The 26777-nt window shown below is 42.5% G+C and overlaps 1 protein-coding gene across 1 annotated transcript in view; it reads right to left on the minus strand.

The window, feature by feature from the left end:
* The window catches only part of LOC125366884 (amyloid beta precursor protein binding family B member 1 interacting protein), a 49935-nt gene that overhangs the window by 17089 nt on the left and 6069 nt on the right, over nt 1–26777 (minus strand). Inside the window, exons 3-9 of the mRNA XM_048367604.1 lie at nt 26115–26347; nt 23610–23687; nt 19380–19539; nt 18139–18260; nt 7025–7108; nt 4093–4236; nt 479–589 (exon numbers count right to left, since the gene is read on the minus strand). Of these exons, the coding sequence (XP_048223561.1) occupies nt 479–589; nt 4093–4236; nt 7025–7108; nt 18139–18260; nt 19380–19539; nt 23610–23687; nt 26115–26347 (932 nt within the window). The remainder of the gene's footprint in view (nt 1–478; nt 590–4092; nt 4237–7024; nt 7109–18138; nt 18261–19379; nt 19540–23609; nt 23688–26114; nt 26348–26777) is intronic.

The raw sequence follows: 26777 nt of genomic DNA on the forward strand, positions 1-26777 counted from the left end.
ACCTCTTTCCTGAAAATATGGTTGGCATGTTCCACCTGTCCTTGAGACACTAGAGCAAGAGTTAAGCATTGTTAGGGCAGGGACAGGAGTTAGGCACTGTTAAAATACTATTTATCAAGAGCTTGTTATTGTAAACACCCCATTGGAAAAAATCTTTCATATGTCCTCTAGAAAATCTTGGTAAATCCTTAATTTCTAAAGTGTGAACCCAATAAATGAATCAAGAACCATAAATGTACCTATCTTATTGATAAAATTATAAATTAATTTCCTCAAATATGGAAGAAGTGATTAGGAACCGCTAGAGAAATTTCAAGATTTTGATTCTGATAGCATATTTTGGGGGAAATATCTCAAATGGAACAAAAAAAATTCTATTATGAGACACTGGCAGTTAACTATATCATCTAGGGCATCTTTTTCTCTCAGAAGAAAATATGAACCCACAAATCTAAAGCAGGAACTTCTTACAACATACCTTTAAAACAAAGCAGTGGTCGGTGGGTGCTTTGTATTTCATTTTACACTGAATCCCATAGTAAACGTTGACATTTGCAAACTGAATAAAGCATGCTAAATCTCGGGATGTCTGGAAAAGAGAGGAAACAATAACCTCAGCTGACATGACAGTGAATCATTTCCTAAGGCTCTTCTTGATGGCACAACAAAGAGCTTCATTTTAATAGAGAAAATGTTGAGTCTTCTAGATAATGTATAGGAACGTCTATCACTTATGGTTTCCTCAAAGCTATGCCTGCGTAAAAGATGAATGACAAGGAGTGTGACCAGATGTGACAGTATGCCACCGGCCCTGAAATGCAGTGACAGATTGATAGCACCTGCATGCGCTTGTGTTAGGGCTATTCATTCAATCAAGGGAGGACGGCCACCAAGACAGAAACCTCATTTTGGCTTTTGCTGTTCGACGTCAGTGATGGAATTTAGGATTGAGCACAAATAACAACAAAAGAACCCAAATCCCTCTCAGGGAGAAGAACTGGAGGTGAATTTGATGCTCAGAAAATTAGCACACACGCCATGCTCTTTTCTGCTTTCCGGTTCCTGCCAGAGGGGTTTCCATGGAAACAGCAACCTCTCCTCCACAGATAATAGGCAAGCTCTAATCTACAGATTTGCTCGCACATCAATAGCACATTTGCTTCATTACAGTTTTTTTCCTCTTTCTCATTTTATAATTATTTACTTTGTTATTGAATGAAAGACAGAAACGGCTACACTTCAAGGCATAAAATATTCCTTTTGTAAAAAATAAATAAATACATTTTTCCCTCAAAAATTTCCTAGATTTTTGCACTTTTTTTTTTTTTTTTTTTTTTTTTGGCCAGTCCTGGGCCTTGGACTCAGGGCCTGAGCACTGTCCCTGGCTTCTTCCCGCTCAAGGCTAGCACTCTGCCACTTGAGCCACAGCGCCGCTTCTGGCCGTTTTCTGTATATGTGGTGCTGGGGAATCGAACCTAGGGCCTCGTGTATCCGAGGCAGGCACTCTTGCCACTAGGCTATATCCCCAGCCCCAGATTTTTGCACTTTTAATTTTATAAATTACACAATAGTGCATAGGCATCATAATTAAAAGATAAAATACACATGTTTTCCTTCTCTAGCTCTTTTTCTTACTCTTCTTCAGAGGGGAGTAGTTTGTAAGTCTTTTTCCAAATGTTTGTGAATAGACACTTATGCACATATATTTAGGTGGGAACAACGGTAGTTTGGTCATATTCTTCCAAATATTTGTGGGTAGATTATTCATATGCATATATTTAAATGGACCTGCATTTATTTATTGATTTATTTAGCCAGTACTGGGGCTTGAACTCAGAATCTTGTGCTCACTCTGCTGGTTCTCTACCACTTGAGCCATACCTCCAGCTTAGTATTTTGCTGGTTGGTTGAAGATGGAGTTTTCTGTCTGGAGTTGGCTTCAAATAGTGATCTTCTGAATTTCAGCCCCTGAGGGGTCTGGTTTCATATATTTATACATAGACATATTTTTTTTTTAAATGTTGCAGCTGAGGTTGGAACTCAGGGCTTTTGTTATGGTATCACTGAGCTACAGCCCTAGCCCAATAGGCAAAACATTTCAAAGCATGAATGGGATATTACTAAAACACTGTCCCGACACTTGTTTCTTTTTTGAAAATATTGTGTCTTGGGGGTCTATGTCAGGACCATGAATGAATATATGACACCCTGCACCGCTCTCCACTGAATGGGAAAAGTCATTTATTTTTCACCATTAGAGAGATTTTTTCCCCCCAGTATTTTACTATTATAAAAATATACTACATCTCAGCAAATATTTCTGTGATACAATATCAAATATACCACTGACACTTAAGAAGGCGTTCCCTTTCCCATATATTTGCATATTCGCATAGGTTTTGCTAAGGTAGCTTCCCATTTTCTGTACCATTTTATAATCCAACCTTTCATACACAAGAGCATCCTTTTTCCTTAACGAAGTTGGATGTCAATATTATTAATTTTTATCAGTCTCATGAGAAATAATAGCTCTGTATTTCATTTGTATTTGTCTGGTTAGTAGAAAGATAAAACAACACACAGTGGCTTTCAGTGTTTTTCTGTGATTTTTCAATTAGCTTTGCCATTTTTCTTCCTAAAAAAAGTTTATCTTTTCCTTGTTGGAATCTTTACATATTATAGATCATCATTCTAAGCTGGGAATGTGGTTTCTGGGTCTGTAGTTTGTTTGGTAACTTTGGCCATAGGAATTTAAGACAAATTTATAGAGTCAAAGCTGTCAATTTCCTTCTTTGTAATTTTGAGTTTAACCATGTCGGAATTATAAATTATATTTTTATACTATTGTATGCAATTTTTTGAGAATATTTTAATCAATCTAAGATTTAATTTGGTACATGGAATGAGCTGGGAACTGATTTTTCTACATGGATGTATCATTATTTCAACACTATTGAATACCACTTCATTTCCCCACTTTGTAAAATGTTGATTTTAACACCCTTTGTATTAGATGGCTCTCTTTTTATCTGTTCACTCTTTAAGTCTTTTAAAAAAAATCTAATACTTTGACTTCGGGTAGAGGGGACTTTAGCTCAATGTTCTTCAAAATTGTAGGGAGTCGACTTTGGAATAGTATCTCCATCTGATTAATTTTACAATGAACCTGAAGTTTTAACAAAAAAAAATCTTATTGGAATTTTTTCTTTTTTTTCCCCCCCTTTATTGTCAAAGTGAAGTACAGAGAGGTCACAGTTTCATATGTAAGGCAGTGAGTACATTTCTTGTTCAACTTGTTACCTCCTCCTTCATTTTTCCCCCGCCTCCCCTCCCCCTGATGAATTGTACAGTTGGTTTACACCACATGGTTTTGTAAGTATTGCTTCTGGAATTGTTTGTCTTTTTATCCGTTGCCTCTCAATTTTATTAGAATTTTATAGAGATTGCATGTAACTTAAAAAAGAAAATTGAGGCGAATCATTAACTTTTCATCTGGCAACATGGCACATCTATTCAGGTTTACTTTGCTTTCTATGTAAGTTTCTCTATATTTTTTCTGTCCTATAGGATATATAGCTGTCTAAACACTGTAATACCATGGGGTCCCAAAGAACAGTTTGTATTTATATTGTCACCTGAAGTTTTTATTCTCATGAATGTGTTTTTGTCTTAAAGTGCCTTATGTTTTTATTTATTTTGTTGCTGTTGTTCTTATTTTTGTGACTGTGTTAGTGTGTATCTGGGATGTCTCCCAATGTCCTATTTGTTAAAGGTTTGGGCCCAATTGGGGGCTGGTGGAGCATTTAGGAGATGGAGACTAGTGTAAGGAAGTTATGTCACTGGAGGCATTGTCTCCAGGAGCATTATGGGAATTTGGTCTTCCCTCTCTTTCTTTTTGGCATCTGGCTAGGAGGCGAGGCTTTTCTCTGCTGTGCTCTTGCAGTGATGTATGTGCTCATCACAGGCCCAAAACACTGGGCTAGTCAGCCTTGCACTAAAACCTCCCAAACGGTGAGACTTTACTTTTAAAAAGTTGATTAGCTCAGCTATTTTGTTACAATCATGGAAAGATGACTAAGATTGTATACTAACCTTAGTCTTTCCTTTGGGTACATAATATATCCCAGAAGCCCGTAAAAGAAAATAGCGCCTTTTCCAGGATTTCTTTCCATCTTCTTTCAAATAAAGAGCTGCTTCAAGTTCCGGTACGATGATGGATGTTCCACAGAAATTTTCCTGAAAGCAAGATTCCAAAGACAGAAAACACAGGAAAGATTAAACATACCTTCTTATTTACATTTAAACAGAATTTCAAGTTAGCTTTACCCTAAAGTCAGTTTTGTCTACAACTCTGATTGGGGGCACATATTATATGCACATATTGCCCAAAAGGAGAAAAGAATATCAGGAGTCCTAACTCTGAGTCAGACCAGTCATTGGTGGTCATGAGCCATTAACTTCAGCTCCTTTAGTTCTAAAAAATAGAATAGTAACCAGCTTCAAGAGGTCAGTTGTGAGTGCTGTCTTGGCATATTATAAAAGTAAGTATTTCATAAAGTCTTGCTATAAGTTAGAAAAATGGAGAGATTAGTACTTTCCAGGTAAGTAAGAAAATGACTATTTCACTATTAGTGAATACAACAACTATAATATAAACTTCTACACGTAAAGTAAGAGTGGGATAGTTTCAGTGAAGAAGGAAAAATGTAATGCTACAATATCATAAAGTAAAAACAAGTGGTTGCTCCATACATATGTGTGTGTGCATGTGATTTTTTTTCAAAACTGGGAAGTGGCATGTATTCACAAATAAATTTCACATCTATCAGTTTCTATCAGCATGAGATATGCTCAGAATCTTGCCTCCTCTGTCCTCACAGACACCAGATACCTGACTACCTGACCCATGGCCAACCTCCAACTGGTAAGTGCCATTTCTGGCAAGAGCCACGAGCCAGAACCCAAAGCGCATGCTCAGACTTACGGAGCAGTGACAAGTTCTGGTGTCTGTTTTATTTGGTCCAGGGTGGCTAGAACCCGGACAGGGACCAGCAACATGCCCAGGGGCCTGGGCAGGACCTGGATGAGCCAGAAAAGAGAGCTCATCAGCACCAGCGAACTGGCCCAAGGGGTAATGAATGGGGTGCTGACTTTTCAAGAGCAGGCCAAAATGTGCTAACTAGAGAAAGAGTCAACACTATTGGGGGCACAGTAAACCAATGTGTCTGGGACTTTAGCATGCCTGTTATGGCCTGTGATCTGACATTCATTTCTTCTACAGTTTGGGCTGGGAATAGAGGCTCAGGTTACTATGTGAAAATTCACTCAGGGTTTCAAAAAAAAAAATCAATCACTTTGGGAACATAATCCAGGAGTGCTCATGACAGACATCTGAGCTGTCACTTGGTTCCTGGATTTCTGTGGTGATCTAATTCAGGGCGGGTTCAGCTCTCTGTCTCTTGGGCCAGTACTGAGGCTTGAACTCAGGGCCAGGACATTCTTCCTTTGCTGTTTTTGCTCAAAGCTGGAACTCTATTACTTGAGCCCCAAAGTTCACTTCTAGCATTTTACTGGTTAATTGAAAATGAGAGTGGCCACAAGATTCCTTTTGCCTGGTTTGGCTTCCAACCTTGATCCTCAGATCTCAGCCTTATAAGTAGCTAGGATTACAGGTGTGAGTCACTGGTGCCAGCTTTCAATCTGTTATAGAAACTAAGCTTCATGTGAAGGTTGTAAACCTCATGGTTTTACCAAATGTGACTACTGGAAGAACAATTCAGAATAGTCATAGTTTTGAAATTCCTTGTATCTCATTCCCATGGAGCAATTAAGTAATGGGGCATATGGAATATTCTCAGATGAGTTTTGGGAGGGTTCATTTCTTTTTAGTCAAGAATTACTGGGCTGGGGATATAGCCTAGTGGCAAGAGTGCCTGCCTCGGTATACCCGAGGCCCTAGGTTCGATTCCCCAGCACCATATATACAGAAAACGGCCAGAAGCGGCGCTGTGGCTCAAGTGGCAGAGTGCTAGCCTTGAGCAGGAAGAAGCCAGGGACAGTGCTTAGGCCCCGAGTCCAAGGCCCAGGACTGGCCAAAAAAAAAAAAAAAAAAAAGAATTACTAATCCAATGGGTACCAGTAGCTCACACCTGTAATCCTACCTACTAAGTAGGCTGAGATCTGAGGACTAAGATTAGAAGCCGGCCTGGGCAGACAAATCCTAGAGACTCCTATCTCTAATTGGCCAACAAAAAGCCACTGAAAATGGAGATATGGCTCAAGTGTACAGTGCCAGTCTTGAGCAGAAAAGAATTACTAATCTAACTTCATGAAAACAAAATATATTGTCTAAAGCCATAGTTTATTATAATTGACCCAGAGAAACAGTTGAATGATCTAAACAGCAATACTTCAGTCAAGATTAAGAAATTTTATTTATTCATTGTTTTTGGTCCCAGCACTGGGGCTCAATTGAGCTCAGGGCTTGAACTCTGTCCCTTAAGCTTTTTCTTTTTTTTTTTTTTTTTTTTTTTTTTGCCAGTCCTGGGCCTTGGACTCAGGGCCTGAGCACTGTCCCTGGCTTCTTCCCGCTCAAGGCTAGCACTCTGCCACTTGAGCCACAGCGCCGCTTCTGGCCGTTTTCTGTATATGTGGTGCTGGGGAATCGAACCCAGGGCCTCGTGTATCCGAGGCAGGCACTCTTGCCACTAGGCCATATCCCCAGCCCTCCCTTAAGCTTTTTCACTCTGCCATTTGAGCCACAGCTCCACTGGGGCGTTGTGCTGATTATTGGAGATAAGAATTTCATGAAGGCTTCGAACCTTGATTTTCATATCTCAGCCTCCTGAGTAGATAGGATTACAAGCTTGAGCCTCCAGTGCTCAGCAGTAATGATTTTTATTAAAAAAAACCCCAAGTTAAAATTCCAGTACTGTCTCAGAATTTTTCACTGTCCCAGGGAACAACTTTAAAACCAGATACAGCAAATGTTCTCTTTTCTTCTATTCTGCAAAATGAGGCTTACCTCAAGTAAGGTTTCCTTGTTTTTAGCATTCATTTTCTCACTGGTTTCCTTGGCTTCTCTTCCTTTGTTATCCAAGTAGAAATTCTACATAAAAAGTTAAGAGATCAATTCAGTAAGTGTTCATTATTCTAGGAATCATTGCAAGGAACGCGTCTCGCTGGAGAGAGAAGATAATCTTGTGTGAAATAAACATCTCATGGCTGGCACCGATGGTTCACGCCTGGAATCCTAGCTACTCAAGAGGCTGAGATCTGAGGATCATGGTTCAAAGCCAGCCTGGGCAGGAAAGTCCATGAGCCTCTGATCTCCAGTTAAGCACTAGAAAACTGGAAGCAGTGCTGTGGCTCATAGTGAGAGAGTGCTAGCCTTGAGCAGAAGAGCTCGGGGACAGAGCCCAGGCCCAGAGTTCAAGCCCCAAGATGGCAAAAAACAAACAGACAAACACACAAAGATAAAAGAGACACTACAGAAGACATTGTGAACCCACCAGGAGAATTAACTGTGCAAACCTGTCCCCCCACACCCCCCTCCAATGCAGTACAAGGAAAAAACCCACACACGGAGCTGTGGCTCAAGTGGTAGAGTACTAGCCTAGAGCAAAAAACCCCTTGGGGATAGCACCTAGGCCCAGAGTTCAAGTCCCAGGACAATACACAAACACATACACATACACACACACACACACACAAGCACACATAAATGGGGGATGTCTCTGATGTGGTTAGTAATCATCTATGTATCTGAATACCAATACGATGGCTAAAAATAAAGGGTGTCAGTTTCCATATAACCATTAGCACTCAAGGGTTAATTTCTTACTAATTCCTGCACTGATTTTTATGCAGCCACTACAGCTGATTATGCAAGCTCCAAGCACAGAATGTAACTGGGTGACCTCTGTCACAGTGCTTTAGATTTTTAGGGTGAAAACAGAATTTTATAAAATATCATGGAGAAGACAGGATGGTACTCAGAGTAGCAATCACACATGGAGAACATAGTGACCCAAATACCCATTCCACAGCAATGCTTTCCCGCGTGTGATTCCAGTGAGCCTTCATGCTCAAGGAAAGGTATGTGTGCAAGCTCCCTTACTACTGAACTGAAGGTTGGGGTGGGCCTGGGAATCTGCACTGCAATATATTTCCTGAGTAACTGTCATACACACAGTGTTCTAAGAAGAACAAATAGATGCTTGGATGCTTAAACAGTAATACAAGTGGCTAGTGTTGGTACTCAAATAATTTCCCGCCATCAGAACTAGTACTCAGTCCTTAGATTTCGCTCTCTCTTTCTCTATTTCTTGCATACATGCACAGGCTTTTGTTTCAAGTGATAAGATGTAGGGCACGTATTTGAACATTTGAGAAATTAAAAGCAACTTTTGTGGTCATGAAGCAGGCTGTAAAAGACTTCTTTGACCTTATTGTAAAGTAGGCCAGAGATCTAAAGATCCTCAAAAGAAAACTTCCTGTTCTAATCTCAAGCAGAAAACTACGTCTCTGTCTCTGAAGTCACAGGACCCAAAGAATCTGAACAAGCAGGCTTTGCTAATTTCGCTGGGTGATATCATTGGATCTTATTCTTTGATTCTCCAATCATATGTGACTGTGTCAAAAAAATCAGCAACACAACTCAATTCTCCCTGTTTTATTTTATTTTATTTTTTGCAAGGAAAGGTGTCTTTATTTCTGAAGTCTGTGTTACATGCTGGGCCCTGGTGGTTCATGCCTATAATCCTAGCTATTCAGGAGGCTGAGATCTGAGAATAGCAGTTCAAAGCTGAGATCTGAGGATAGCAGTTCAAAGCCAGCCCAAGCAGGAAAGTCCATGAAACTCTTATCTCCAATTAACCACCAGAAAACCAGAAGTGGCACTGTGGCTCAAAGTGGTAGAGTGCTAGCCTTGAGTTGAAGAGCTCAGGGACAGTGCCCAAGTCCTGAATTCAAGCCCCACGACCGACTGGGTGCCAGTTACTCCCATCTCTAATTCTAGTAACTCAGAAGGCTGAGATCTGAGGATCAAAGTTTGAAGCCAACCCAGGCAGGAAAGCCCACGAAACTCTCATCTCTAATTAATGATCAATAAGCTGTAAGTGGAGTTGTGCCTCAAGTGGTAGAGCACCAGCTGTAGGCAAAAAAAAGGTTCAGGAAGCGTGCCCAGGCCTTGAATTCAAGTCCCAGCGCTCCCTCCCCTACCCACCCTGACACGTACACAAACTTGTATTAACTTGTAGTAAAAGAACTGTGTGTTCTTCTCTTGTTAATCTGTTATCCATTATAGAGATCTCAGCCATAAACTTGGTGGTGAGCAAGGGAAAAAAAAAGATCTTGCCTCCCCTACGGAGGTAATGTTAGTGATCTTTGCACACTTGGTCATGAAAAGCTGCTTTCAGTGAGGCAATGATGTTCTACTGCCTCAACTCATTTTCCCCAGAAGGAGCAATGTCACCTGGGAAGATGGACTCCTATTGCAAACACATATGAGAGGAAAGCGTCACTCCTTTACTTAATCCAAGTTTTATGTCCTAGGGGAGCCTTTAGAAATATTCAGGGAAAACTGTATTTTTATACGAAGTCTGAGAAAAAAGTGGTCACTGTGGACACACTTTGGATGAAGCCAAACATGCTATCACGATAATATAGCAATGGCGGGAGGAGTGTCCAGATTCCACGAGGCCTGTCTGTCTGTATTCCTTTCTGTGTCGGTCAGACATTTCTCCCCGAGGCTGGGAGCCGGCTACTCACCCTTTGAGGGCCTGAATGAGGGAAAGGAGGAGATCCAAGAGTGGTCTTCCGGGGTTTTTATGGCTTGCTTTGAGAAGAACTCTAGTTTCTAAAACTTGCTCTGGGGACTCGATGGAGAAAGGGGAAAGGCGGGTAGGAGACAGTCACAGAGAACGTTTGCAGTCTTTCAGTGCCAAAAGCTAGTAAGCCAAGGCTATATGCTTTGCGGTATCACCGTCAGAGTTGCTATGGCCCTGCGCTGGTCTCCTGCTTTAGGGGGCTTCTTCTGGAACCCCCACCTAGTCACTCCTCAGAATGGTAAATGGTAGGACCCAAGGACACGCTATCTGAAGCTATGATCCCTCCCCGCACCTTGCAGTCCAAACTCCACGAATCCAGAGTCTTGGGTTTTCTGTCCATGAGCTGATGATGCAGCCTGAGGTTAGATCGATAGCTACACTTCTTTAATCTTCCTGGCTATAATTCCCTTCATCACAGCTCATAGTCTGGGTGGGTCAAGCCAATTGTGAGCAGCCATCCCAGAACACACCTCCCTGGGTAATTGCAAACATCCTCCCAGCCTCCTCGCATTCCGGTCCCTCGTTTCCATTGTTCTCTGCAGGAAATTGGGCAAAGCTAGCAATACTGTGATGAGCACTATTGCTCACAATCACTAAGACCTTCAATTCTCGCAGTACATCCTCATACAGAAGGGCCCCCATTGTCAAGCGAGAACGTAGAGTACGTGGGCGAAGCCTCTCCAGGAACACTCTGGCACTTGTTTCTACATCTTCAACCTCTCGGGATACTTTTTCCCCCCTCCCTAAAGCAGATCTGCCTTGAGATTGGACAGGTCTCACCTCAATGATCTTTCCACGTTTTAGAAAGGAAAAGGCAACTCTTACACTCACAAGGACCTTTCTGTCCTGGGGTTGAAGCTCAAAGGCCCCAAACAAAGGGATGAGTTGAAATACTATTTTTTAAAAATGGAGAAGATTTATGACTAATCCTCCTGGAAGCCAAGTGATTTCTAATTCTTTGTACCTAGCACAATAGAAGGGACCTAATTATCTCATCAGCCAGTGGATGAAAACAGCCACCCCTGATCCTTCTGTGACTTTTAGCTAATAATTTGGAAGGAGGTCAAAGAGCTGAATGTCACTGCCTCCGTTCCTATCTACTTGTTAATGTGAACAAAGTTTTTCAATACTTTCATCTATAAAAAATGTGCTTAAACAGGTGTAAAATGAAGGATACAATTGATATAGAACCTTCATCTCTAGATCCTTGAATTAATGGGAGGGAGGTTCCGTCGATTTATATCATTATGAGATGTTCCACAATTTTTACTTTTTATTTTAATCCACTGTCAAAGAGTTTAAATGTCTTTTTATTGTAAGCCACTGTATGATTTGAGTACTTTTTTCTGACACTATGGCCTTATGGTGACTAAAAATGACTTCTTACTTATTGACTTATAAATACGATTTGTTGAAGAACAGTATAAGAAATGAAGACTTTCAGGCATATAAATGGATTATACAGTAAGGGTAAATCTGTTGAGAGAATGGAATGCAAATCGTTCAAGCAGGCAACGAGGGAACAATGTAAAGTATTCCAAATGTTTAAAAAGTGTATCGTGCAATATCAAGAGTGACCTCTAAGCTGCGCGTTGGTGGCTCACACCTGAACCCTAGCTACTCAGGACTCTGAGATGGGGAAGACTGGAGTTCAAAGCCATCCTAGGCAGCCAAGCGCACTAGACCCCGCCTCCAGTTAACCAAAGCTAGTCTGTAGGAGTGACGTAAGTGGTAGAATGCCAGCTCTGAGCAAGAAAGCTGAACAGAAGGCCTTGAGTTCAAGCCCCAGTACTGGCAAAAAGAAAGAGAGAAAGTCAGTGGACGACACAAATGAGTCAGGGTAGAGTTTTTGAGGCTCACAAACACCAGGATGGTGAGACATGCTGACCTTGGGTAGGCTGTGTATGTTGGAAAACAGGGATTTATTTATAGGCCCTAAACAATTTTTGCTCGCTAGCAAAATAAAGTCTATTACAAAAACAAAACCTTACTCAGATGCGTCTTCAAAAAACGCTGAAGTGGGCATGGTAGTTCAGGCCTATAATCCCAGCTGCTTGGGAAGTGACGATGAGGGCATCTATCTTGGTTTATAGCCAGCTTGAATATAAAGGTCACGAGGCTCCCTTTCAACCAATGGCGGGGTGCTGTAGGGTGCACCTGTCATCCCCAGCATAATAGGGCAATACAGGTGAGAGGAACCCAGCCTAGGCTGGCCTGGGCATAAAGTGAGGCCCTACCTCAATAATAATAAATGCTAGCAACGAATGGGTTGGTGACGTGGTTCAAGTGGTAGAGCACCTGCCTAGCAAATGAGAGGCCCTGAGTTCATCCCCTAGTATCTGCGAACAAAAAAAATGCATGTTGGCAAAAAGCCAGTTAACATTCAACTATATTTCGTTTCCACTGGATAATGTCTACACCAGACATTGCATTCTTAGCATCTACTCAAAGTTCTAATGAGAACTTTGGATGTCCACAGACAAACTTATGTGGTAATCTATGAACATCTAAGGGATATGCAAACACAAATCCCTGCGGTGTATTCACAGATGCAGTCACCACCCGAGGCTGGCAGGAAGTGGGTGAATGAGCAGAGAAAGGGGTCTCTCAAGATGGCGAGCAATGACCACGTGCAGGGCAGACAGAGAATGGCAGGGCTGACGGTCTAAGGGAGGCATCTGTGAAATCCGTCATGCTCCATCCCCAGTTCTGCTAGCTGGAAGGTCTGATCATCCTGATGACCACTCGCTCCATGATCTGCCTCTGTATCCTTTCAACCATCATTGTGGATGAATTCCGGATAGAGTCCTAGCTGCTCTCCTCATAATACTATATGGCCTGGAGCTGATAGCATGTGTACACTGAAGGCTCAGCCATGGCCATGCAGAACCGCCAAGGCTCATGGTCCTCACTGGAGCTGGAGCTAGTTGTAGTCCAATGTGACTCCTTCTTTCAGGGAGTAAAGCTAAAACGAAGACTTCCACAAAGTGTTGTCTCTCTTCAATGGGACAGAGCACAGCAGAACTGGCAGGAAATGCCTTAGCACCCACTCTGTTCTTCATTTTGGACTGGGGTGACCTGTGACTTCACACACAATCTAGACGAGTCAACTTGTTGGAATTCCTTCCTAATTAAGCATCTTTTGGCCCACAAATTTGCAAACTGATTTCTCTCCTTAAGCTCTTTTTTTTTTTTTAAAGATAATTGATGATGAATAATGTCATTTGAAATTAAACCACTTTACTTTTGTTGTTATTATTGTTGACAGTGCTGGGGCTTGAACTCAGGGCCTGGGTGCTGTCCCTGCGCTTCTTTTGCGCTAGGCTAGTGCTCTACCACTTGAGCCACAGCTCAACTTCTGGCTTTTTTTTTTTTTTTTGGCAGTTTAGTGGAGATAAGAGTCTCTCAGACTTTCCTGCCCAAGCTGGCTTTGAACCCGTGGATCTTGAGATCTCAGCCTCCTAAGTAGCTAGGATTATAGCCTGGCTCTGCTTTCCTTCCATTCATAACTTCGTGTCATGTCCAGTGAATTTCATGTTGGAGTGGATGCTCTGAGACACCAAGTGTGACAGCAGAAGCATTTTACAAATTGGAAAACTAAATTCAAGTGTATCTGAGTGCATACCTTGTCACACAGTCAGCATGTGACAATTGCTGCTGACACCTGGGGATGTGAAGTCCCTTTTCCAGTCATGAGTGGAAGCAGAGGCCTTATAACTACGACTTTGCGAGCACACCATGAACATTGGAGACTCTTGTGAGGAACAAATCCAGTGAAAACTCCCCTAGTCTTCCCCATGAACAGGGCCTCTCCGCTGGCTTGCGACCTCTTGCTAGGCCCTGCTAGATTCCACCTCCCAACACCACCACACAGAAGACGCAGTTCCCAACCAACTGAACGGACTATGTGGACAAGCCATAGCACTGTGCATGTATGTGGTGGACAGGGCTTTCCTTAGGCTTAGGGCTTCGGCAGGTAGGAACAGCTCCGGTCTTAGTTTCACTGCTCCACTGAGCTGGCACAGTCACTAACCCTGACTGCGTCATCTTGGAACTTACCAACGAATGTAGTGATTAACAAACTACAAGTACCAGCAGAGATCACTACTGAAACTCTTCTGCCTGGGTGATAGCATTGTGTCCTTTTATGTCTTTTATGGGGGAGGGGGAGAATTGGGTTCAGCCTCCTACTTGCTAAGCAAGTTGAACCCTGTCTCTAGCCCTTGGTACTTCATCCTAAGAATATACCATGCTTCTGGGTCTGGCGGCTTGTGCCTGTAATTCTAGCTACTCAAGAGGCTAAGCTCCGAGGATTGTGGTTCAGAGACAGCCTGGACAAAAAAGTGCATGAGATGCTTGTCTCCACTTACTTAGCAAAAAGGCGGAAGTGGAGCTGTGGCTCAAGTGGTAAAGCACTGGCCAGAAATGTTAGGGACAGTGCTTGGTGCCCAGGCCCTGAGTTCGAGTGCCAGGACTAATGTGCAAGCGCACACACGTACACACACACACATATTCCATACTGATGCTGGCTACAGTGGCACACGCCTGTAATCTTAGCACTCAAGAGGCTGAAGCAGGAGGATCCCGAGTTTAGGGCCTGCCTGGGCTACAGAGTGAGTTCTAGGCCAGCCTGGGCTAAAGAGTGAGACCTGTGTCTCATGAAAAACAAAACCAAAAACAAAACCAGAAACAACAAGAGGAAAACAAAACCTAAAATCGCACCCCATTCTGTACCCTGTCCTAACAGAGCTCCCATTTCAAACCTGGAAGTTAGGCTTCAATTATTTTTGCACATGGCTTGTTTGTCTCCAGCTAGACTGTAAATTACTTGAGAGTAAAGGTAGTTTAATCTGTTAATTGTCCATGAATAGTACAAAGCTATGCGTGGAACAGATGCTCGTAGATGCCTGCGAAAGCCAAAGACCTATGGGAATAGATTCCATGAGAGGATTCTCGTGTAAGTCGATGTTGATAACTTTTTGTGGAGACTACTGAATAAATGACACAGAACTCATCTTTTGTGCAGCCCCGTGTGCAGAGTTAGTTTTTAACTAGCTCTTACAATATTTTGGAGTCAGTACCATGGTTTGGCACAGCTGGACGGGAAGGTCACACATATATGCTCACAGACACAGAAGGGCCTGAATTGTGGGTAGAAACTCACAAATGAGGCCAAGGTGGGAAGTTAGACTTCAGGCTGCACTTCCAACCTCAGTGAAATGCAAGAGTTTTAGATGTCTGAATTAACTACTTGAGACACTGCTTAGAGGATATCCACAGCAACTCAATGAAAGGATTTCCTCTGGAAATATACTTCTCTAGTGCATTCATTCTTTTTGGATTAGGACTAGGTTTTAGTATTAGAAAAAAAAAGATTCATGTTACAAATCCACCAAAAGCTTTCAACATTAGGCTACTTTTGTTGTTGTTGGTCCGGTCTTGGGACTTGAACTCAGGGCCTGAGCACTGTCCATGAGCTTTGTTTTTGCTTAAGATTACTGCTCTTCCACTTGAGCCACCACTATACTTCTGGCTTTGGTGGTTATTTGGAAATGAGAATCCCCCAGACTTCCTCCTGGGCTGGCTTTGATCCTCAGATCGTAGCCTCCTAAGAAGCTAGGATTATTTATAGGTGTGAGCCACCAGTGCCTGCCTGGCCCATAATTTTAGTGATTTCAAAAACCACCAGAAAATCTTTTTTGTAGGGGCCATGACATCTGGATGAAAAAGGGTAGTTTTTTTTCCCCCTCACTGGTCAGTAATGAAAGCACTCAGCCCAACACTGAGGGAAGAAAAATCAGCTATTGGAGGAGGAAACAAGTTTGACAAGAAATGTACTCACTACCTTATGAACGTAACTGTAACCCCCCTGTACATCACCTTGACAATAAAAATTAAGAAAAAAGAAGAAAGTAAAAAAAAAAAAAACACTTCCACCTCAATTTTGGTCTTTCCCTAGGATAACAGGCGAGTTATCCCATCTTTAAGACTATATTGTTATCCAGTAGAATTCATGAGGAGGGTGTCTGCTTCCCCTCTGATAAAGTGGCTAGGAGCAAAGCAAAGCTACATGAAAACCGCTAGATAAGGGCAGGTTTTTAAAAAGATAGATTTCTGTGAACGTTTTGGACAACTGCAAAGATGGTGGCCTCAGGGATGAAGAGCTAAGAGAGAGTGGGCTGGAGACATGGCTCAGGTGGTAGAGGGTCGGCCGGTGGGTGGAAGTGTCAGATCAAGAGTTTGAGTCCGGGTCTTGGTGGGGGAAGGGAGGGTGTTCCAGTCCCTTTGAGAGATATCAACATTGGCTGGTACTTAAATGGAACTGAAAAGTTGGAAAAGGATTTGAAGAGACATTTCACAAAAGTGGATATTCAAAGGCACAATAACACTTGAACAACTTTGAAACACTGATACTGAAAGGAAAAAAAAAAAGTCACTTAAAGGCAGGCGAAATACCACTCAATGCCCATAGAGTGGTTAAAGTTTAAGATCAAAGAAGGAAGCAACATCAAGGACTGCCAAGGGTGTAGAACAATAACCATTTTTATACAATGCTAAAGAAACAGCAAATTAGTTTATCTGGAAAACTATTCAGCAGTGTTTACTAAGCATAAGCATAACCAAGAAATTGATCCAGCAATCTCACTCATAGGTAAATAGGTAGGAGAAATGTCAAGTGTATATTCAACAAGATAGATCCAAGATATTTCCACTAGCATTAATTGCTTAAGCTCTGAACTAGAAACAAGTCAAATGTCCATTAGTGCAATGAATAAGTACATTTTGGTAGTCAGGCAGTGGAATACTAAATGGCAAAGAAAAAGAATAAACAGCTGTATGCAATGAGAATAGCAACTGCCTTCTTAATGAGGAGTAAATACCGGGAGGGGCTGGGGAACTCCACTAATATTCCGCACCTTGAGGTGGGTGGTAGTTACAATGCCGCCGCAATCATAGTGTGTAGGAAGCATGAATCAACTGGTTAAGCACCATGCAAACTGCAGAGCCCCATTCATACTCATTCCCCTCTTGGTTATAGAAATATTGCACAACTCCTGGGTGCCATGTTTAATGGTCTCAGGATGAAAGGTATTTTGTGGAGGAGTTATGCACAGTAGTGACCCTGAATATAATTCCCTCACGTTAGCTGTGCCTATGGTTACTCAAATAGCCACCATGTTCCCTGGCTTCTCTTCTAGCACGATCACACCATGTTAGTAGAGTCTGGCCAATGGGATGTAAGCAGAAAGAAGCTGGGTTGTGTGTCCCCGGAATCATTCCTTTCTTCCTTTGGATGAGCAAATGGCCAGGTGAGGAAGCTCAAAGAGGAGGATGTTGTAAGCTGAGGACAGAAGAAAAGTTCTTCTAGATCCACCCACCTGTGTGTGGACCAGGATGTGACAAGGACATCAGCTTCTAGCCATAGATTAGGGGATGACTTCATTACAGCATCTTGGGTGGTAACCTTCACTACGTATAGACATTGAGGCAAAGTACTGAAGGATGAACACTTGGTACATTCTATTTTTGGTAGTTATTTGAAACAATAGTATTTAATTGCTTTGTTGTTAGTCAGCCCCATAGCCCAGAGAAAGCCTAAGAAACTAACATGCTGCAGGGGGAGGGGCATTTTTCTAGAAAGAAGCTTCCTGGAATATCCTACTTCTAGTGATGCAGGATTGGTGTGTGTGTGTGTGTGTGTGTGTGTGTGTGTGTGTGTGTGTGTGTGTTCTCTGCCATTCAAGCCTTTGCTTGAAAAACATTCTAATGATTCCCATGAAACATGGCTGCCTGAGGCCACAGTGGAAAAAACTTAGACTTCTCAGTAACATCCTTGTACAAGACTGGACTTGAGAGTAGCATATTAAAATTTGCATAATGCTTTTACTTGTGTTGATCATTTGTAGGAGGAAATCACAACAAATCTGTGCATTTCCAAATGCACCCTCGAGTTATCCAAGCATTAAAAGACTCCAAATATGAATAATAAAGAAACTGTTCATAGCAGAAAAATTTAACAATCAACAGTGTATCAGTTTTATACTGGCTTAATGGAGCCCAAGAGAAATTCAGACAAACGAGAAAGGCTAGACAAAAACACAGAGATATGGTCTGGATCTTGGATTTAAAATAGTGAGTTTTTTTCTTTCTCAATCTTTCAAAGGATCCATAGTTTAAAATTGAATTTGTGTTTACTTGAAAGAACTATAGTTATGATATTTTGTGATGTAATAGTTCACTCATTATGCAAATGACATTAAGAAAGGCACCATTCTTTACATACTTTCACAATATGGGGTCCTCTTACCTGGGGGTTTTTAAATACATCATATTTTTCCTCCTTCTCCAGAAATAGCACTTTATTTTCTGTGTCTCTTGTCCAGTCTGTTAAGATTTCAACAACATTTTCATGGTCTTCCAAAAACCTCTCTGATGAAATAAAAAAGAAAGGTTCTTTCTGACCTAAGACATCAGCGTTTCAAACTGAAAAGCAAGCTACTATTGAACGAAACACTGCCACACTATTCTCATCATGGTTTCTAGACTTCTTAATTTTTACATGATGTCATTCTGTCATACTTTTATGGACACTCAGCTTTTTTAGTTGTTGTTGTCAGCCCTGGGGCTTGAACTCAGGGCCTGAGCACTGTCCCTGCCTTCTTTTTGCTCAAGGCTAGCACTTTACCACTTGAGCCATAGTGTCACTTCCAGCCTTTTTTGTTTATTTGGTGCTGAGGAATCGAACCCAGGGCTTCATGTATGCAAGGCAAGCACTCTTGCCACTAGGCCATATTCCCAGCCCACAGCACCTAGTTTTTTGTTTTTGTTTTTTTCATTAATGTTAGTATGTTTTACTTTAAATAACCCCAAGTTAACATATGCTTTCTCTTTGTGGGGAAGATGATAAAGCAATAATTGACCAAACATTTTGAAATTGTGAAACCCAGAAAACATCATTCCCTAAAACTCTGAACCGAATAAAAACCTAAAAGAAGCCTTCTGCCTGGAAGGCAATGGTCCCTGGAGTTCTATTATGAATGAGGAGGAAAAGAACACTTCTCAAATGCCTTGAAAATGCCATCGATTTCTAACCCTATCCTTTGGTCTCGGGGGCTGAGACTCTTCCACGAGACAGGTTAGGCCCGTGAGAGGGAGGAGGAAGGGGACACGTGCAGATGAGAGGCCTGGAACAGAATCCCACTGGGCTTTCAGGAAGCAACCTGCGAAGCCACCTCGGAACAGATGCCCAGCCTCCCGACAATCTGCTTGGCTTACTAAGCATGCAGTAAGAAGAATCCTCCTGCCACTGTCTTTCCCTTATGGAGCCATTAGAGAGATGGCGATAATCACGCGTCTATTCCCCAAGGTCCAGCCACCTGCTCCAATCTGTCCATAGCACAAAGTAATATGAAGAGGTAAGCATCAGTATCCTATAGGGCAGCGACGCCCAGGGTATTCTGAGAGCCTTGAACCAAAGCCCCACACAAAGCACACCCACACCCACAAACCCTTTTTTGAGTCCAGTGTGTTTCTGGGGAAGGGACTCACCGATGTGTAATTCTGGGTATACTTCATAAAGGCACCAATCGACATTGCAGTCACAATGGGTTTTTTCAAACAGATTCTCCAGAATATCGCGGGCCAACTGCCGCTCATCCACCATCAGTGACTTCGTGCTGTTGTCATTCATGTGCACCTTGACCACGAGCTGAGGAGAAAGCCACACACAAGCAAGTGCATTTCAAAACCTGGATGGGCCTGGTTACTTAGGGTTCCAACATGGCGATCGCTTCTGCGGATGGAAGAAGGAAGCCCTTGTATGCATAAGAATGTGGAGGCGAGACACCAATTCACAAAATCAAAAGCAAGCCAGCAAGCCATGGATCTCTCATCAAGGCTGCCTGCTACAGGTGAGACAGAAAACAGAACGAGATCGGGCTGCCTTCTATGGTTTTATAATATCTCCTCTTTTGTTTAGTCTGAAAACATTAGATAAGATCAAGCTAGTTTACGGATGATGACCACGTCTTTACATAGCCCAGACTGGCTTCAAACTCCTGCCTCAGTTTCCAAAGTGCTACTGGATTTAAAGTCATACGTCACTATGCTTGGTAGCTCATCTACCATTCTCATCTACTACACAGGAACAATGTCACTAAAGAACCTCACGGAGAGGCTGATTGTGTTTAAGAAAAGCAGAAATCAAAGGTGGATTAAGGAAAACAGATGTAGCTAGAGAAGCCAGCTGCTCTGGAAGGAGGCAGGCAAATGATTTTACATTGTATTCAATGAAAACGTGTCCTGGATGCATTTGTAATCGAGTTGGAAGTTGCCAAATCTGGAGTCTTGCTGGAACCTGAATTACATATTTTCAATAAGGACAAAGGGCATCCCTGGATTTTCCAGGCATTTTTTTTTGTCTGATTCCTCTAAAGGATCATGATTGTGAAGGTAATGAAGAAGAATTAATTCATAAAGGAATGCATCAAGGGTTTGGGTTTTCTTTGGGATCAGTGTATTTGTAGTATATTTACAGAATGTTACTCCTGGTCATTTCCCAGTGAGACTTACCTTTATTTTTGAGAAAATAAAATACGTGTTGGTGTTTTCTTCTTCTTTTTAATTGAGAGGAAAAAGTGTTCAACTGTATAATTTCACAATGAAGAAAGAGGATTTTTTTTGGGGGGGGCAAAAACTGCAAAGTAGATTAGATCCAAATATCCACAATTATAGAATTTAGCAAACACAAAAGCCAAGAGAAGGCTGGTGGCTTTTTAACAGAAAGAAATTTCCCTGTTCTTCACATATCATATCCTATTTTGTCATATTTGCTAGCTGGTGAGTAACACTATACCAACCCATAAGAGCATATTGAGTCACAGTTACGGCTCATGATTTAGCAAGCTAAGTGTTTCGTGTGTGTGTGTGTGTGTTTTTAATTTACACAGTGTTCTGTGGGACAAAATGATTCACAGATAGAAAGAAAATCATTGCTTTTCTAATTTATTATTGAAGTTATTGTATAGTATAAAAATCACTTGTTTCTTATCTTTTATTTGAAAGCTATTAAATCCTCAAACATCCTACTCCTAAATGATTTACACTTTCTTTTTTGCTTCTTAAATGAAATTTACAAATGGGATTGTTCTTCTGTATTCCAAAGCTTTGGAAGAAATAAGTAATTATTGAATGCATCTGATACTGTTCCTGATTCCAAAAGTTTTGCAGCACAAGCTATGTATATTATACATAATTCCAAATGATGTTAGTACTCCACAGAATGTCTGGGAATGAAGTGTATTTGATTTCTATAAAAACATGTCGTAGTCCTTGGGTGTTCCTCTTCTAAAGTGTAAGCGCCTCAGTTATTTTTCTCCTATCCTGGGCCTGCTAGGTTTTTGTTTTTAAAAATACATTTGGAAGCGAGGCACTGGAGACTAAGGTCTGTAATCCTAAAAACTCAGGCGCTGAGATCTGAGGAGCGCAGTTTGAACCCAGACCAGGCAGGCAGGTCCAGGGGACTCTTATCTCCAACTAACTACCACAAAGCAGGAAGTGGAGCTGTGGCTCATGTGGTAGAAGTCTAGCCTTGAGCAAGAAAATTTAAAAAAAAAAAAAAGGAGCTCAGGGGCAGTATCAAAGCTCTGGTGCGTAAGCCATAGGACCAGCGCAAAAAAAAAAAAAAAAAAAAGACGCACCCACATTTGGAGCGTTCAACTCATTTTGGCAAGTTTCTTTCCCTTCCTAGGATTAGAGTGGCTTCGTTTGTGCAACTTCCTTGTCTGGTCAAGACAGACTGTGCTTTGCGTTTATCCTCATCATTCATCTAAGCCAACGATGGTACCGCCCTCTTGCTTTGTGAGAGATGGCAAGAAATCGCGGCTACATCCTCCAGTTCTCGGGGGCGGGGGGGGGGGGTGGTGAGGCAGGTGGAGCAGACATACTGCATCCGCTCCCTGATTTACCTGTGTATGTGAAAAGCAATTTCTCTGTTCATTTCTATCCTGAAAATACATGCGATGTGGCCCTTATTTTGTTAAATATAATTTTGTTATTATTTTTTGTTTATGTGGTACTGAGAAATCAAACCCAGGGTCTCATGCATACTAGGCCAACACTCTGCCACTGAGCCACATTCCAAGTCCTGTGGCCTTTATTTTTATAAACAATCTAGTAGTTTGAAATAGTCTAACTATGAATTTTGTTTTTATTTATTCTCTCTGCTTTTATTCTCTCTTTGCAGGTCTAGGGATTGAACCTAGGGCCTTGTAAATGCTAGTCAAGTGGTCTACTTCAGAGCTACATCTTTAGCCCTTGCCAGGAATATGTATTCCTGGGGGAGAAAAATAACCTATGTTTTGCAAAAATTGCACAATAGGGCTGGGAATATGGCCTGCTGGTAAAGTGCTCGCCTCATATACATGAGGCCCAGGGTTTGATTCCTCAGCACCACATATATAGAAAAGGCTGGAAGTAGCGCTGTGGCTCAAGTGGTAGAGTGCTAGCCTTGAACAAAAAGAAGCCAGGGACAGTGCTCAGGCCCTGAGTTCAAGCCCCAGGACTGGCAAAAAAACAAAACAAAACAAAAAAAGGTGCACAATAAAATTACAGGCTTTGGGGAAAGTAAGTTTAGGAGCAGATTACTCAAAATCTTGGCAATGTAGAAACCTGAAAATAAACAAAAACATTTGATTTCCCTGAGATATGACTTGAACAACCAGAGTAAGCAACAGGGTTTCAGGCTTCTCCCAGGGGGTGTGAAAAAACAAAAACAAAACCCAAGTAACCGTGGAAACAAGAGACAACTGAAGCCACGCTCTGACCCCATTAAGGCCGGCTCAGAAGGTAGTGCCACCTTCTGGTGAGTCAGGAGAAGCACATCTCTTAGCAGAAGCAGCTCTGGATGTACAGATTGGTTTAAAAAAAATTCAAAATAGGCCTGGACAGAAGGGGTCAGGCTTATGTGTCAGCCCAGCCAAGGGTCTTTTCTTATGTAAGAGAAATGCAACTTCCATGATTCCACCTAAAAAAAAAGTGTATCAACCAAAGGGGGAAAAAAAAACCACCCATGTACAAACCAAGAAACTTCCACTGCTACACAAAAATGGCAATCCCTCATACACGAGCAATAATATTGTAAGAAGAAAAACCATAAGCGTTGCCTTTGTCCTTAGAATTAAAAATATCGATAACTATTTGGAATGTACCACTTGAAGTTCTATTATATATAATATGTAACATTAAATATTATACATATAGTGTGTGTGTGTGTGTGAGCACGCGCGCGTGCTGCTTTCAGGGCTTGAACTCAGGGTCTCAAGCTCTCGCCTGGCCTTCTTGCTCATGGCTGGTGCTCTACCTCTTGAGTCACACCTCCAGTCTGGCCTTATATTGCTGGTTATCTGGAGATGGAATCTTGCACGTGTTTCTGCCAGTCTGGCTTTGTATCTTGATCCTCCAGGTCTCAGCCTCCTGAGTAGCGAGGATTACTAGCTAGGCATGAACTGCTGGTACCCAGTGAGAACTTGATTTTCATTCTGACCAAAGAGGCCTTGTGTTCCTCTCTGTTGGCCATGCTGCTTTGAACTCAGGACTGTATGTTTGTAAGGCACTGTTGAGCCATGCCTTCAGCCCCTAAGTTTTGTTGTTGAGGGTGGTATTCGGGTGTGAATTCAGGGCCTCTGATTTACTTGGCAAGCACTTTACCACTTGAGCCATGCCTCCAACCCAAGTACAGCTATTTTAACTTCCCCCATGTAAAAGCGATTCACAGTTTACCTTCTTAACCTTGGCCTCCTTCAGTTTTTCCAATGCCAGCTTAATTTTATCAGCTTTGGCTTGCGCTTCTTCTTCTTCCTGTAAAATGGCAAGATATTCAGCACAGTCCATTAGTACCAGTAAGAACTCCTGCTTTTTGCTGATGTCTTTGCCACTCTGTCAGAGGGTACTTAGTTTCACATACTCATAAACTTCACAGTTTAAGTGACTATAACCAAAATACTCAACCCTGAGCTATAGAAAGTAGACGTCATTTATTAGCATGCAATTTCAATGTCAAAGATGACCTTAGAGTGCCTTGCTGTTTCCAACTACAGAGGTCTTCCGTGGCTGACACGCAGCGTGGGGGACAATAGAAGGGAATCCCTGAAGGAGCCCATCTCGAAGGCCCTGAGCACTTCCTGAAGTTACAGGCAGCATCTTGGATTGGGATGTCTTTTTGGAGGAGTCTTAGTTTTTATTACAGCGGTTTTGGATGTTGGGAGAGTTTGAGACAGGGTCTTGCTATGTAGTTCAGGCTGGTCTGGAACTTCTCATCCTCCCGCATCAACTTCCTGAACGCCAGAATTACCGGCATGTACCACCAAGTCTCACTGCCTTGTGGGGTGGGGTGTGTGTGTGTGTGTGTGTGTGTGTGTGTGTGTGTATGCACTTAGGAGTGAGGCTTGAACTCAGGGCCTTGCACTCTCATTCTGCTATTTTGCTCATGGCTGGCACCCTACCATCTGAGCTACATTTCCAGGTTGGCTTTTTAACAGGTTACTTGCTGATGAGAACCTCTAGGATTTATCTACACAGGCTGGCCTCAAACCTCAAGTCTCAAATTTTAAGCCTCTTGAATAGGCAGGATTAGAGGAGTGAGCCACTGGTACCTGACTTCTTGCTGTTTTTATCAGATACTTCAAATAGACCTTAACTCCCCTAAAGTTAGGACTTCAGCAACCATTTAACCTCATAAATTACTAAAACAACAGCAAAAAACATTGAGGAATACACATAGGCAGAAAGAGAAAACAGTGAGATATTTTACGGGCTCAAACTCCTTTAAAAATTGCAAGTTAAAATGATGAGAATTGGATCATTAAGGGTCTCTGTGTATAATATGCAAAATGAGCTGTTCTGGTTATATTCTGATTGCTTGAGATATGTACTAGGCCAGGACCAAACACATGGAAATATGTAAATCAGTTCCACAGGCCATGCATGATAATAATGAAGTCCCCAAAAGTTGAATATTATCAAGAATATGTATGTATGTATATATATATGTATAATTTCAAAGCAAACTGTCATAAATTCTAGATATGGCCTTAAAATGCTCTTTTTCTTTTTAAGGAGGAAAGGTTCATTTTGGCTCATGGTTTCAGTGTTTTAGTCCATAGTCACTTCTTTCTCTTGTTTCTTTTCTTTTTTTCTCCCTCCTTCCTTCACACTCTCCCTTATTCGCTTTCATCCTCCCTCCCTTCCTCCCTCCCTCCCTCCCTCCCTGCCTCCCTTCCTTCCTTTCTTCTTTCTTTTCTTGCTTATGTAGCACAGAATGACTTTGAACTCAGGATCCTCCTGTCTGTCTCTGTCTCTCAATTGCTGGGATTATAGGTTTGCACCAAGTACTCTCTCTCTCTCTTTCCCTTTTCTTCTCCCTCTCTCCTTGAAAACCATAACTCATTTTTGAGTCTTTTTTTTTTTTTGCCAGTCCTGGGCCTTGAACTCAGGGCCTGAGCACTGTCCCTGGCTTCTTTTTGCTCAAGGCTAGCACTCTGCCACTTGAGCCACAGCGCCCCTTCTGGCCTTCTCTATGCATGTGGTAATGTGGTGCTGAGGAATCGAACCCATCATGTATAGGAGGCAAGCCCTCTTGCCACTAGGCCATATTCCCAGCCCCCCTAACTCATTTTTAATTCTGATTTTAGTATGTGGTTTCCCCAAAGTATATGCAAAGGCACAGCAACCCCTCTTTATGTTCTTTATACACCCTTCATGTGGTTTGAATGTCATCACCAAAATACCAGTTGAAATGTAATCTCCTTGGTGAGATTAAACTAGAAGGTGGAACTGGGTGGGACGTTTAGAAAGGTCCCTGTGTCACGAGGACGGGGTGCACTGACTCACGTCTGAATGGAGTAGTAAAGGAGTGGCCCCGGGGGGCACATCTGTCCGTCCCACCAGGCGATCTTAGGGTGCAGCAGGAGTGCCTCACACTAGATGCCAAGAAGATGCTGGTCCCACACGGATGTCCAGCCTTCAGAACTGTGAGCCAGATGAGCTTGGTAGACCTCATGCCTTGCCCTGCACTCCCAGAACACAGCCTGAGCCACCCTCTTGGCTTCCTGTGCGGGGGTGGGAGGGGCCTCTGGCTTTGCAGTGAGCATGCTCCGCCCTGGTCTTGGCTGCTCTAAGCTTTGGGCATACACGCTTACAGATGAATGTCATGATCCCTGCAAAGAAGGCCAAAGATGACGGAAAGCAGAAGCCCGTGGTCCTTCCATGACTGCCCCTCTCACTCACGGGAGAAAGAGGCTTCGGGGGTGGCGGAGGTGGTGGAAGGTCGGCCGCTGGGAGGGGTGGGGCACCCTCACCCCGGCTGACAGTCCTGGCAGCCCCCGCAGAGGCCGAGGGGCGCTGATGCTCCGTGGGTTCCTTCGGTGCCTGTAGGGTCATCTGCTCAGCCTCGCTTATGTCTGCCATCAGATCCGCCATGAGGGCATCTAAATCTTGGTCCTCCAGTGCAAGCAGGGACTCTGGGAGGGAAAATCATACGACTGATAGAAACCGTTTGCCTCTGGAAACTCTACAAGCTGATCACTTTAATAGTAGTATTTGAATAGTGGAGAATCATATTTAAACTTGTGTGTGTGTGTGTGTGTGTGTGTGTGTGTGTGTGTGTGTGTGCTAGTACTGGGGCTTGAACTCGTGGCCTAGGCACGGTCCCCTTAGCTTGTTCACTCAAGGCTGGTGCTCTAGCAGATGAATCACAGCACCCTTTCTGGCTTTCTTGCTGGTGAACTGGAGATAAGAGTCTCATGGACTTTCCTGCTTGAGCTGGCTTCGAACTAGGATCTTCAAATCTTAGACTCCTGAGTACTTAGTATTACAGGCGTGAGTCACTGGCACCCAGCTGCAAATCATTCTTTGGACATATATGTTATCATATAATGGAACCCGTTGAAA

Source organism: Perognathus longimembris, chromosome 18 (assembly GCF_023159225.1).
Source record: "Perognathus longimembris pacificus isolate PPM17 chromosome 18, ASM2315922v1, whole genome shotgun sequence".
NCBI classification, from domain to species: Eukaryota; Metazoa; Chordata; class Mammalia; order Rodentia; family Heteromyidae; genus Perognathus; species Perognathus longimembris.